Genomic DNA, 15,022 nt, shown 5'->3' on the forward strand with positions numbered 1-15,022 from the left:
TCTGTTCATCTGTTGGTTTTTGTTCAGGCTGCAGGGATCATTTCTCACTGTGGGGATCCAACAGCTGCAGTAGTAGGAGGCTGAATGATGGAGTTTAACTGACTTGATCTCCAACTCACAGCCGTCCTGTTTATTCACAGCTGAGAAATCATCTATCTGAGGATGATTGTACCTGTGAGCTACGGTACAACCACTCCTGTCAATATCAAGAATCCTTCTGAATGTTTCTGTGTCTTTCTTCTGGTACCAGTATACATAATTACTGCTACACTGTTGAGTTCCTCGACAGCTGAAGGAGACTTTTTCACCAACTCTCCTGGTCAATGTTAAATCATCCTGAATCAGCTCTGCTGCCATGGCAACCAGCGCTGTAGAGACACAGAGGGAGAGGTGAAGGTCAGTGTGACGGTGCTGGTTAAAGGTGGACTTTGCTGGCTCCTGATTGGCTGCACACACTCACCTGAACACAGAAAGCACAGAGCAGCAGCTGGGAGGAGAAGCATTTTGTGCAGTGATGTTTCCTCTGGTGAACCTGGGGAGAAGTGGCGCTCCGATGCAGCCGAGGCCGAACGAGGACGAGCTGTGAGGTCGCACAAGGGCGGCGTGGTTTCTATCAGGTCCTCAGACCTCCCATCAGCCCCTGCGGCGGACAGATAAGGCTGCTGCTGCTGCTGATTGATTGTGTGGTTTTCTGCTGAGTCTGAGGTTTTTCGGGGAGGAGGCGGAGCTGAGGAGCAGCACACGGTTACACAGCGATGGAGGACTGCATCCTGTCTGCTGCTTCACATCACTGTTTGTATCCAGGTGTTAATGTGACGACTGAGCTCCTCCACTGCAGTAAAATGACAAACTCGGCTGATTTTAACAGTGAAAATGATCGACTCCAGGCAGGGACATGTTGTTTATATCTTCATCGTGTGTTTGTCAAACTGAGACCTTCATCCTCTAAAACTCTGTTTGTGTTCAGTCTTCAGATGTCCCTCAGCTCATTTATCATCCACTTTGTTAATCTGTGTTTAACAAAGTGTTCTCACTATTTGAATGTTTTTCTAAATTATTCTTGGTTCCAGACTTTCTGTTTTTCTCTGAACTGATTCAGACAGAAGTTTCTTCACCTTGATTTGAATCTGACAGCAGATTAATAATCTGGGTCACAGTACTCAAGAGAAGTACAAGTACCTCAAATTTTCCACCACTGTCTCTATGTGAGCACTATCAGATGTCACTAGATTACTAATTTACCTCAAACGTGACAACGAGTTAATATTGAGCAGTGAAATGAAAATAATCAGTAGACTCATCCAGAATGAAAACAATCATTAGTTTCAGTCCGACCAAAAACAATGAGCTCTGTTATGCCCCCGGCCTAGGGGTGCAGAGGCACAACACGAAGAAAGGCAGAGGAGAAATTACTATGAAAAACAGGCAGTTTATTGCCAACAAAAATCATACTTTTTTCTACAATTAGAAGCCTTGCTTCAGGGTGGACTAATGGCCAAAACAACAAACAAAACAAGCTATCTGAAAACCCCCCAAAAACTAAACCCTGGTAGGAACATAAATAAACAAAAAAAAAAAAACATTTACTAAGCCTACCTCCCTAGGCTAAGTAAAACAGGAGAAAATAGTCAGTAACAAAAATGCCAGACCACCCCTACTGCTTCTAAGAGAACAAAATACTTACAATATTTACACAATCTGATCCGAATTACAAACAAACAAACAAACTCTCACTAATCTAACTCCAAATTCGGTCTACAGATTTCAAGACAATTCACTCTCAGTACACCCAGCAATTACAAAGTGACGCTTTCAGGTAAAGCTCAGTTTGGCCGGCAAAAAGTGGACTCCAGTCGCAGGCCGGCAGGAAGAAGGGGTTTAAGTACCGGCCAGCTTGATGGTACAGCCAATCATCAGCCTCCAAGTCTTCCAAGCAACGTTCCTGCTCACAGACACAAAGATAGGGCACAAAAGAAGAGGTCTCACTCTGTCACAGAAAAACAATCAAACTATTTTCCAGGTGGGTCGTCACTGTTGCTCTCTGGGCTCAGGTCAGCTTTGTGTGGGGGGAGGGCTCACTGAAAAAAAGGCTCCCAGACAACAAGAGGACAGACAAACGACTGCAGAGAGGGAGACGAGTCGATGAGTGTGTTCAGCAGCAGATATGAATCTGTTCTCGGTGGTTATTAGGACTCATAAAAAGCTGTCGACAGCCAATCAGCACTTCCCTTCCTGCAGCAGTCGGGCTGTGTGGGTTTCTGCTCTGCAGCCTCCTCACCGTTAGCTCTGCTTTTTCTCATGAACAACACAATGACAGTTACAACCATGGACTCTGCTTCAAGAATCATTCCAGTCCTCACTGTCTCAGCTTTGATCCGTCTTATTGATCTGCCAGAGAAACGGCTCAAATCCTCAACTCAGAGCTGAGAAATAAAAGCAGATATGTTCAACCTCCTGCAGTCTGCTCTGATCCCACTTTATGACCTCACACCAACTCAAACAGTGAAGCTTTTTCATTCAAACAGCTTTATTGACTCTGTCAAGGAAACAGTTTAATGACAGTTTCTGCAGCCTGACGTCAACATGGAACATAACACAACATATTAGGACATGTGGGAAAGAATCAGAGCGTTCAAACATTTCATACAACATCAACACAAAGTTTCTAATTTATCTGTTCGTGCCATCATGTTTCCAACATTCAGACTTCTGATCAAGCTGCTGTGTCATCATTTTATGTCAGTTGTAGCTTCAAAGCAGCTCGCTCTGCTGTTTGTTCACCTGTGGAAACAACAGTGTCATCAGCGTAGAGGTTTACGTCCACACTGACACAGTCAGAAAAGGGGGTCAGCCCTGAACCTGGTGGCACAACCACACCTGCTGACTTGTATATAACAGCTCTATGTTGATGTTGGCTTATCTTTGTCTGGCTTTGTTGTCCTTGTTTAGCTGTGTGCTCGTCTTCATGTCTTCCTCTACATTTGTTCTTGGTGCTGTGTGAAGGTTTATGGAGAGCCGACTACAACCACAGTCAAATGACTCGTAGCCGTCAACATACATGGCCGATGAAGTTGATTCTGTTTCTGGTGATTTGCTCTGAAGCCAAAGTGAAATCCATGACAACAAAGTTGTTCATGAAACACGCTGTGATTTTTCTCTTTATTGAGAATGTTTGAGTGAAAGAATTTGACAAACCTGCCACACTCTGCATCATGTATTAAAAAGAAAGACAAGAACAGAAAAATAGCACAAACAATAAAATATGTAGCAGGCAGCCAATGATTCAGCTTCATTTTCTATTATTATAAAAGTCACAATTCAAAGCAGAAATAAACTAGAGGATCAAAATAACACTTTACCACAGAATATACACTCAGTAACTGCAGATATATATATGTGTGTATATGTATTTGTACGTTTAGGACGAAGCATGAGATGAAGGGATGAGATCTGATGGCGAGGAAAGGCGAGCAGGAAACAGTCAGTCAGCATGTGTGCAGTTGGTGGACGGTCCCTTGTTTCTGAGGATCATCAGCAGAGAGAGTCCACAGCAGTACACCAGACTCTTCACTATCAGCACTGAGTACAGCAGCAAGAGCAGCTTCACCCTGCACTGAGACTGGAAGGACACTGACACTGACACTGACACACACACACACACACACACACACACACACACACACACACAGGACAGTTTGAATGAAAGCTCAAAGGACCTTATTAAATACAACAAGTCAGGACCACAACGAGCTCTTCAGGGGTCCTAAACTGGATCTGACGTCCCGTTTGATCAAAAACTAAATCTAGGAGCTAAAGAGGCTAAAAAGCAGCGTAGAGCTGCAGAGTTGGTGATGATTCTCTGCGGCTTCACAGCCACCAGAGACACCTTTCACTGTACACAGAGTCATTCCACTCATTCTTCATATACAAGCATTTATAGTGGAGCTTGAACAGGTCATCCCCACAGTTTTTATAGCACCTCAGAGTCCTACATGTAGTTCAGCTGCCCTGAAACTTGTGATCTGTCAGACTGTGGAGTGAAAGCTGTCTCAGTGGGATCAGTTGTGCTGTTGGACACTCTAACAGAATCAGGGAGTGTGAGCTGAAATCCTTCACTGATGAGCAGAAGGTGAACACACTGATATGCAGCCCTGACTGCAGCAGAACATTGGAGCTGTCCATGCAGAGAGGCAGCAGGTGATCTTACAGTCAGCTTGCTGCACAGCCGGCAGGTCTGTCGGCTCTCTCTCTGGAGGACGGGAAGCTGCTGGAGCTGGAGCCTCTGAAACAGAGAAGGAGTCAAATGTTTGGAGCAGCAGTGAGAAATGTCCGTCCTCTGCTCCTCTGCTCTCTGTGACGGCGTCTCCACATGAAGCTCCATCACTGCTCAACACACTCACCGAGCCTTCATTACCTGGTACTGGTGGGGCCTCCACTTTGCCCCCCTCGTGCTGGACGTAGCAGATGTAATTATATGAGCTCCTCTGTGGCTGATGGATCAGCAAGATGGCGGCGGCGCGTCCCGACTCTCTGAGCTCCAGCTGCTCTGTCTCAGCGGGGGGCGGCTCCTCCAGAGGACCGTTCTCCTTTCGTCTTTTCCAGGAGAACCGGACCACAGGGGGAAACATGGCCGAGGCCAGACACAGCAGGGCGCTCCGGCCCTCCAGGCGGGCTCCGGGCGCCGCCGGGTACACGCTCGCCACGGGCTTCGCTACCGGCTCATCTGGAGTTTGACGGCAGCCACGAGCGCCACAGACACACATTCACACAGTCAACAGCAGCTTCCAGCACTGCACTGCATTCAGTCTGATCCTGGAAACTACATGGACTCTGATCACTAAACTGCTCATCAATACAGCACAAAGTTCACCACATGTACTGTGTTCACCTTCATATCAAACACAAGGATCAGCTCATGTCATCAGAGGTTCTATGAGGAACACACACAATGACGTATCTGCAAATTCTACATTTCAAAATAAGAGCAGAATAATTTCACATTAATTATTATTACTGATAATATATTAGAATATAAAACAATATAATATATTGATGAAATTTGGTTTGATAGAATGAAGAAACGTTTTTCTCTGTCAGAATGACAACTGTCATGTTGATGATTACAAGATATGAAGAATATTATATATTTATCACCACATACTTCAATCTAATCATTAAAAAATACATCAATAATTTCAGATCTTTTTCTGAACACTTTCAGCTTTTATACAGAATTTAAATGATTTGTTCAGACATGTCAAATGTGAACAGACTCCAATATAAAATACTCTCATGAAAATAAATTAATGTCAAAATTTCTTGATGCCTGAATGACATTTTTATCAAAAAAAAAATCTAATGTCATACAATATAATACAGTAATGTTAACAATAATAATAATAATGCATTTATGTGTGTATATGTATTTGTACGTTTCTGGCCTTTCTGGACACTCAAGGTCACTTTACAAGTTGTGTTACAGTATAATATATAAACTATAATAATGTAGTATACAATAATATATACTTTAATATATAAAGTAAAATATGTACACTTTTTAGTACAAAATATTTATCATTATATATTTTCGAATATATTTTAATTTTCCATTTTTCAAATTATATTCAGCATCATTTACTACTTATATTTATATTCAATGTTTTTTTTAGGATACAAATATTTGAATGTGTGACACTTTACATTAAATTATCCTCTATGATGGATAGAAATATAAATATTAGCAGCCATAAATTAATTGTGTTGTATAAAATTAATTGTAACATCATATTCAGTGTCTGTTTGTCTTTATGTTTAAATAAATCTTCCACTAAAAGACATATGTACCATCATATAAATACAGTTTTCATGAGGTCAGTTTCACCATTTAAAAATGACTTATTAATTATCCAATACAACATATTTGAAGTCATCAGCTTTTCAAAATACATTTACTGACATTAATTCAATTTAGTTTTTCATATTTTATCTTGAAGCTGAATGACTGAGATGATCAAATACTGAATATCTGTAACATTGTCAATATCATACTTTTTGTATAGAAATCAGTTGAAGTCCTGCAGAAATAAAGAATAACTTCAGTTGTTCTGTGAGATTTAAACATCTTTTCAGGAATTATGAACCTTTTTATGCAACAAAAGCTGCACGGCTGCAAGAATTCTCTGCTAATTATGAACAAACTAACATGTGAACTCATTAAAAACACATTTTCAACTTCTTGAAGGAAAATGAATGTTTGTTCTTACCTGTTACATACAGTTTAGTTCCAGAGCCAAAGATGAAGTAGCTGTTTCCTCCCACAGTGAAACAGAGTGATACAAAAAGCTGTCTGCTGTTGAATGTGTCAGCTGAGCTGAACGAGTCCAAATGATGAACCAGGATCAGATTTCAGCTCCATCATGTGTTTCTCTAATGTTCTTCATCATGACTGTCTCTTCTTCTACTGTCTGTTCAGACACACCAGCAGTGTTGCTCTATGGATGCTAATGTCTGTCGGTCCACTGCTGTAGTCCAGATGGATTGGACCTGGACCACAGGACGGACGGACGGATTGATTTTGTTCAGACATTCTTGGTCCCCAGAGGATGAACCTCGTGAACTTTGTTGATTCTGACTGTTGATCTAGCGCCACCAGCAGGTCAACATTTTAGCTTCAGACTGAAATATCTCAGCTATTGGATGGATTACCATTTAATGTGGTCCAGACATTCAGGTTCCCCTGAGGATGAACTGGAGTGACTCTGGTGATCCTCTGACTTTTCATCTAGCGCCATCATCAGGTCAACATTTGAATTTGTCCAATACTTGTTTGATGACCAAATACCTGCAGAACTAAAGACGTTCACCTGGAAGTTGCTCGACGTCGTCACTGATTCATGTTCTTCATGTGTGTTTCCAGTCTGTCGATAATATCGTCATCCTAATTTTACATGTTATTGTGGTGTTGTTTTATTGTTTTCTGGACAAATGACATTTATTTCATGTGTCGTCCTGATGGTGATTCAGCAGCACCTGAGAAGGTTATTATGTATGGGATAATGTGCTATACTTTATTGTCATGTCTCGTCGTGTCTGTTAGTGTTTTGTTCACTGGCATCATGTCTTGTAATCACTTCCTGTTTTATTGTGAAACCCTAACTCGCCTATGTTTCAGACCCTTGACTTCCTGGTGTCCTTCCCGCCTGTCTGATTGTCTGCCCCTCCCTGATTGTTTCCACCTGTTCCTTGTTACCTTGTGTATAAATAGTCTGCGTCTCTCTGTGTCCTGTGGCAGATTGTTTTGTGTACCTTGTCTAGTCATCCAGCCAGTTGTTGCCTTGCTCAAGAGAACTTTGTAACTCTTGTTTTGCCTTGTAAGAAAACCTCAAGACTTTTGTTTACCTTGTTTAAGAACCAAGCGCCTTTTGTTTGCCTTGTTAACCTGATCACTTCCTGTTATTAAAACCAGCTTCAGTGCTCAAACTTCCTCTGTTCTTCTGTTTTGAGTTTGCATTTGAGTCTGAAAACCTCGAGCCTCGGAGTTTGTTAATTATCACACTTAGAACTCTGCTTGCTCCGAAAGCATTCAATAAAGTGACACAATATAGTGATTAAAACATATTTTACTGATTTAAAATAAGCCTACTCTCGTCTGTCACCACTCTCTGAAAGTAAAAACGTACGTTGCCTAGCAACCGCCTGTCACTGTGCTCAGGCCGGCAGGCAGGAAAACTTATTTCTTAACAGATATTCAGAGAAATCATGTCAAATGTGGAGAAGTGACGGGATATCCCAGACCTGAGAGAGACGTAGCTGGAGACAGAGTTTGGTTTCTATTATTTTGTTCTGATGGATAAAAGTCCCGCAGCAGCTGATTTCTGCGTTCAGCGTCAAACGTTAAAAATCTGTCTCCAGTTTTGTCTCCACTAAGTAGTCTTTTAGCAGGTTGATCGCTCATGCTGTGTTTTTCTTGGTGTTTTGTGTCAGGCTGGGACTCAGATCAGGACTCAGACGCAGAGATTTGCTCACACAGTTCTTTATTGAACAACCCCAAGAACCACTTCACTGAGTGTTAAACAAATAGGCTATGAAATTATTCGAGGCAAAAAGCTATCACAATAATAGCCTATATCTATAAAAGGAAAATAACACAAAAAACCCCAAAAAAAGCTCACTAAGAGGAAAAACAATGAATTTCTATGACTATGAAAATTAAGAAACAAAAGACGCTCCCAAAGGAGGAAAACACAAAGGGCTATGAAAACGGAAATGACTTAACGAATCTAGATAAGAAAAACTACAAACTCAAAATACACTACTCATAACTAGGACTAGCATAAAAATAACAAAATTAATCCAACAGAAAATCACTCAATAATGAGGAAAACAATTTGGCTAAACTCTAATCTAAGAAAAGAAACCAGAAACTAATTTATCAAAATTACAAACCAAAAACACTCACGAAGAGGAAACAAGAGACAATGATCAATACTGTGGCTGTGGCAAGGACAAGGAGAAGACAGGCTCGGGTGAATCGCCGACGGACAAAGACACACTGGCACAAGATAAGGGAGACGCAGACTATTTAACACATGGAGGGTAATCAGGAACAGGTGGAGACAACAGGTGACGACACACAGGACACATGAGGAAAGGCAAGTGCTATGAAACGAGAGGAGAGTTACACCTTCAAAATAAAACAGGAAATGACAAGACAAAACCCCATGACGAGACAGACCTCACCGCGGTGTGACATTTTCTTCGTGTCTGTCTGCTTCAACCTGGTCAATCTCTGTGTCCTCAAGTCTCTTGTCCCTCAATATTGTTTCTCCTGTCGGTCCAGTGCTGTCCTTTAATTTTCCTTTCTGTTTTTGCTGGGGACATGTCCTTCTCCAGCCACACGTCAAGTGTTTTGTCCTCTCCAAACAAGTTAAAAGTATTGTCTGGGAAATGCTCCATATTTTGCCACTGGGATCAGCTGGCTATTTGTTATTGAGCTTGGTACATTAAGGGATTGCCCCTTTAGTCCATTAGTGTTGCTATGGCTTCCCTAGCAACGGAGTACCAGAGCAGCCGGTGGTTTGTCAAGAAATAAACATTGACCGATTGACCAATGAGAACTGAGTATTTAAGAGTGCCATGCCATTCTAAACATATGCAATGGAGGGGAGGAGGAGGTTCACTGGAGGGGCCAGCGATTGGTCTCGGCCCTCCTGGCCCCGCTTGGCGGTGGCCCTGACCAAAATATATTATTGAACACATATATCACACTCACCTCTGTGATGGCTGGAACTGCTTCTCATTCCGATCTGATGTCTGATGGTCGTGATGATGATGATGATGATGATTCTGGTTTTCCAGGTTTGGGTCAGTCAGTCTTGAGTCAGTTTTGAACAGAGCTGCTCTCAGCAGCAGAGACATAAGTTGTGATTGTCAGCCAATAAAATGTGACCAGGTCTCGACCACAATCCAGAACCCTGCGTCCGATGTTTCCTTCTCTGTGTGTGTGTGTTGCTTCATTACATCAGTTTGTGTAAAAGCCACTGGGAAACCTCCTGGTCCTCCCAATGATCAGTCCACCCTCGACTCCACAAAGTCACTTCACCCTTTGATCAGAGAAAATAAAAGAAAATAAGACAAGATCAAAATATTGTCAGTTTCTTTAAAATCAACCCATTCACTCTCAAGCTGCTGAAGTGTTGGTGCAGAGACACTTTTGTCCTGATGGTGGCGCTAGAGGGAAGGTCAGGAGGTCCCCATGCATTACTGCTGCACCGATCCACCTGTCAGTCTCACGCTCCATCCTTCCCTCACTTGTGAACAAGACCCCAAGATACTTGAACTCCTCCACTTGAGGCAGGATCTCTCCTCCAACCCAGAGGGGACAAGCCACCCTTTTCCGGTCGAGGACCATGGCCTCGGACTTGGAGGTGCTGACTCTCATCCTAGCCGCTTCACACTCGGTGCAAACTGCCCCAACACATGCTGGAGGTCCTGGATCGAAGAAGCCAACAGGACAACATCATCTGCAAAAAGCAGAGATGAGATCCTGTGGTCCCCAAAACAGACTCCCTCCGGCCCTTGGCTGAGCCTAGAAATTCTGTCCATAAAAATAACAAAAAGAACCACTGACAAAGGGCTGCCCTGCCAGATCAACATGCACTTGGAACAGGTCTGACTTACTGCCAGCAATGCAACCAAGCTCTTGAGGCTCGTAGTAGAGGGCCCCGTACTCCATACTCCCAAAGCACCTCCCACAGAATGCCACGAGGGACACGGTCGCCTTCGAGTTGAAAACCCCTCTGACATAGGGTTCCGCCAGACGTTCCCAACAGACCCTCACTGCCTGTTTGGGCCTGCCAAGTCTGTCCAGCTTCCTCCTCTGCCAGCGGATCCAACTCACCACCAGGTGGTGATCAGTTGAAAGCTCAGCCCCTCCCTTCACCTGAATGTCAAGACATACAGTCGAAGGTCAGATGACACGACCACGAAGTCAATTATTGACTTGTGGCCTAGAGTGTCCTGGTGTCACGTGCAATGATGGACACCCTTATGCTTGAACATGGTGTTTATTATGGACAAACTGTGACTTGCACAGAAGTCCAATAACAGAACACCGCTCGGGTTCAGATCAGCAAGGCCGTTCCTCCCAATTATGCACTTCTAGGTAACACTGTCGCTGCCCATGTGAGCATTGAAGTCCCCCAGTAGAACAATGGAGTCCCCATTCGGAGCACCTTCCAGCGCCCCTCCCACGGACTCCAAGATGGGCGGGTACTCTACACTGTTGTTCGGCCAGCAGGCCAAAACAACAGTGAGGCACCTGTCCCCAACCCGAAGGGGTAGGGCAGCGATCCTCTCGTTCACCGGGGAAAACTCCAACCCATGGCAGGTAAGGTGGGGGGCCATGAGCAAGCCCACACCAGCCCGCTGCCTCTGACCAGGGGCAACTCCAGAGTAGAAGGGAGTCCAGCCTCTCTCGAGGAGTTGGGTTCCAGAACCCAGACTGTGCATGGAGGTGAGCCCGACTATCTCTAGCCGGTACCGCTCAACCTCCCGCACTAGCTCTGGCTCCTTCCCCCCCAGCGAGGTGACATTCCATGACCTCATTGCCAGATTCGGAGTCCAGGGATTGGGCCGTCAGGGCCCCCTCCCACGACTGCCACCCAAATCCCACTGCATTGCCCCCTTCTGATCTCTCCTGTGGGTGATGGGCCTACTGGAGGGGGGGGTCCAAGATTTGTCTTTTAAAATGTCCTGAAGTGAAACGATGTGGTGAAATCTACTGAAAGGTGTTCAACAACAAGTGCCGCTCAAGTGTTTTCACTCAGAGCACGTTAGTATTGTGAGGGAGGAATGGACTTTATTCAGCAGCAGAGCAAAGAGGAGGATTTTCATCTTCATCTCAAATATCTTCTCTGCAGTTTGTTGTCTTATTGTCCAAAATGACTGAATGAAAAATGACAGATGTTTGTTATTGGAGCCTTTTATCTGCGTCATGTTTCTATTGGTTTTCTCTTGTTTGCTTCATCGTTGTGTTGCTGTGTTGCTCGTTTGTCTTCACTGTGTTAAACTACAGAAATCCTGCTGGAATATGTGATGAAACTGTGAATAAATCTCATCTTTAATAAATGTGTCACTTCAGGATGTTTGTGACTCTGCTGAGATGGAGGTGAAATATGTGAACCTGGGCTGTGGTTTACTTCCTGTCACAAACACTGTTTGACATCTGTTCATCTGTTGGTTTTTGTTCAGGCTGCAGGGATCGTTTCTCACTGTGGGGATCAAACAGCTGCAGTAGTAGGAGGCTGAATGATGGAGTTTAACTGACTTGATCTCCAACTCACAGCCGTCCTGTTTATTCACAGCTGAGAAATCATCTTTCTGAGGGTGATTGTAACCTGAATAAACTTCACCATCACTCCTGTCAAAACGTAGAATCCTTCTGAATGTTTCTGTGTCTTTCTTCTGGTACCAGTATACATTATTACTGCTACACTGTTGAGTTCCTCGACAGCTGAAGGAGACTTTTTCACCAACTCTCCTGGTCAATGTTAAATCATCCTGAATCAGCTCTGCTGCCATGGCAACCAGCGCTGTAGAGACACAGAGGGAGAGATGAAGGTCAGTGTGACGGTGCTGGTTAAAGGTGGACTTTGCTGGCTCCCGATTGGCTGCACACACTCACCTGAACACAGACAGCACAGAGCAGCAGCTGGGAGGAGAAGCATTTTGTGCAGTGGTGTTTCCTCTGGTGAACCCGGGGAGAAGTGGCGCTCCGATGCAGCCGAGGCCGAACGAGGACGAGCTGTGAGATCGCACGAGGGCGGCGTGGTTTCTACCAGGTCCTCAGACCTCCCATCAGCCCCTGCGGCGGACAGATAAGGCTGCCGCTGCTGACTGACGGCTCGGCTGAAGCTGCCGTGTGGTTTTAACACCACAGCTTTGCTTCCGTCAGTAAAAACCCTCCTAATGTCAATTTTCTACACAGTGAAAAGCTCAAAGTTTCCCTCTGAACTGTCGCAGAGTAGAAGTATAAAATAGCACAAGATGGAAATACTCCAGCAACGTACAAGTACCTCAAATCTCCCACCGCTGTCTTTATGTGAGCACTATCAGATGTCAGCAGATGATCCAGAATGAAAAGAATCATTAGTTTCAGTCCTTTAAATATAGTGTAAAATGAGCTCCACCTCCACCAGCTCCAACAGTGAAATCCTGCTTTGACTTTGAGTCACAATAAACAGTGGTTTTGTCACAAAACAGTGACAAAACCACATAATGAGGACAAGAACAGTCAGAACAGTGAATACATACAGACCAGCTCATTGAACTGTTTCACTGTGAAAAATAAATCAATATCTAAGATATTATGATCATAATAAAGATGAAAGAAAATGCACAAAGGCTGCTCTTAATTTTTGCTGCTTCCAATACTGCTAATAATAATAATAATAATAACAACAATAATAATAATAACAATAACAACAACAACAACAACAATAATAATAATAATAATAATAATGGCAGATGATACTGTGGGTATTGTCAGTAATAATAACTGTGACAAAATGTAAAATACAAAAGAATAACAGAGGAGAAAGAGACACAAAGAGTGTAAATGTAATGTAATAGAAATAAATAATATTTAATGATAAACAGCATAAATAAAAATAAATAACATCCTGAACGTGAAAGAAAAGAAATAATGACAACAGTTATGTAGATATATGTTATAATTAGTAATGTTATTATTAGTGTTGGTATTGATATGAATGTTTTTATTATAATTATATACATTTAGTCTGAAAGTCATTAAAAGTGATCCACAGCTGAGTCCACATTGACGTCTGTTGTGAAGGCTTTTGACAAAGTCAACTTTGAGCTGTTGAACCTTCACAGTCGTCCATGAGCAGGACCACAGTCCTCCAACCAGAGAGTTTAACTGACACGTCCAAACAGACATGAACCACTGAGGCATCGCAGCACAAAACACTCATATGTGTTGTTTTGGAGGCCACGGACAAAGAAGCCTTTGCTCATTTCCCTATGAGGACTTGTTGGCTCTCATCAGTGGAAACTGTAAAGTGGACCTTCGATGGCTAAAATGCCCATAAATAAACTGCATGGACGTGACCTCCAGGTGGGTCGTCACTGCTGCTCTCTGGGCTCAGGTCAACTTTGTGTGGGTGGAGGGCTCGCTGGAAAAAAGGCTTCCAGACAACAAGAGGACAGACAAACGACTGCAGAGAGGGAGACGAGTCGATGAGTGTGTTCAGCAGCAGATATGAATCTGTTCTCGGTGGTTATTAGGACTCATAAAAAGCTGTCGACAGCCAATCAGCACTTCCCTTCCTGCAGCAGACGGGCTGTGTGGGTTTCTGCTCTGCAGCCTCCTCACCGTTAGCTCTGCTTTTTCTCATGAACAACACAATGACAGTTACAACCATGGACTCTGCTTCAAGAATCATTCCAGGAACTTCAGTCTGATTTCAGCGCTCAGTCCTCACTGTCTCAGCTTTGATCCGTCTTATTGATCTGCCAGAGAAACGGCTCAAATCCTCAACTCAGAGCTGAGAAATAAAAGCAGATATGTTCAACCTCCTGCAGTCTGCTCTGATCCCACTTTATGACCTCACACCAACTCAAACAGTGAAGCTTTTTCATTCAAACAGCTTTATTGACTCTGTCAAGGAAACAGTTTAATGACAGTTTCTGCAGCCTGACGTCAACATGGAACATAACACAACATATTAGGACATGTGGGAAAGAATCAGAGCGTTCAAACATTTCATACAACATCAACACAAAGTTTCTAATTTATCTGTTCGTGCCATCATGTTTCCAACATTCAGACTTCTGATCAAGCTGCTGTGTCATCATTTTATGTCAGTTGTAGCTTCAAAGCAGCTCGCTCTGCTGTTTGTTCACGAGTGGAAACAACAGTGTCATCAGCGTAGAGGTTTACGTCCACACTGACACAGTCAGAAAAGGGGGTCAGCCCTGAACCTGGTGGCACAACCACACCTGCTGACTTGTATATAACAGCTCTATGTTGATGTTGGCTTATCTTTGTCTGGCTTTGTTGTCCTTGTTTAGCTGTGTGCTCGTCTTCATGTCTTCCTCTACATTTGTTCTTGGTGCTGTGTGAAGGTTTATGGAGAGCCGACTACAACCACAGTCAAATGACTCGTAGCTGTCAACATACATGGCCGATGAAGTTGATTCTGTTTGTGGTGATTTGCTCTGAAGCCAAAGTGAAATCCATGAAAACAAAGTTGTTCATGAAACACGCTGTGATTTTTCTCTTTATTGAGAATGTTTGAGTGAAAGAATTTGACAAACCTGCCACACTCTGCATCATGTATTAAAAAGAAAGACAAGAACAGAAAAATACCACAAACAATAAAATCTGTAGCAGGCAGCCAATGATTCAGCTTCATTTTCTATTATTATAAAAGTCACAATTCAAAGCGGAAATAAACTAGAGGATCAAAATAACACTTTACCACAGAATATACACTCA

At 43.3% G+C, this 15,022-nt stretch overlaps 1 long non-coding RNA gene and 1 gene segment (V, D, J or C); both read right to left on the reverse strand.

The window, feature by feature from the left end:
* Window positions 1-3,145: 3,145 nt before the first annotated feature.
* LOC121615144 lies at window positions 3,146-5,278 on the reverse strand. The segment is given in 2 exon segments: window positions 3,146-3,648; window positions 4,415-5,278. Coding segments are annotated over 2 exon segments (516 nt in total).
* Window positions 5,279-11,783: 6,505 nt separating this feature from the next.
* LOC121615150 lies at window positions 11,784-12,623 on the reverse strand. The gene is made up of 3 exons (XR_006007249.1): window positions 12,576-12,623; window positions 12,185-12,364; window positions 11,784-12,092 (listed from the first exon to the last, which is right to left on the reverse strand). It is a non-coding gene; the product is annotated as an uncharacterized LOC121615150 (long non-coding RNA).
* Between the last annotated feature and the right edge of the window lie 2,399 nt (window positions 12,624-15,022).

This window comes from Chelmon rostratus, chromosome 12 (assembly GCF_017976325.1).
Source record: "Chelmon rostratus isolate fCheRos1 chromosome 12, fCheRos1.pri, whole genome shotgun sequence".
Classification (NCBI taxonomy): Eukaryota; Metazoa; Chordata; class Actinopteri; order Chaetodontiformes; family Chaetodontidae; genus Chelmon; species Chelmon rostratus.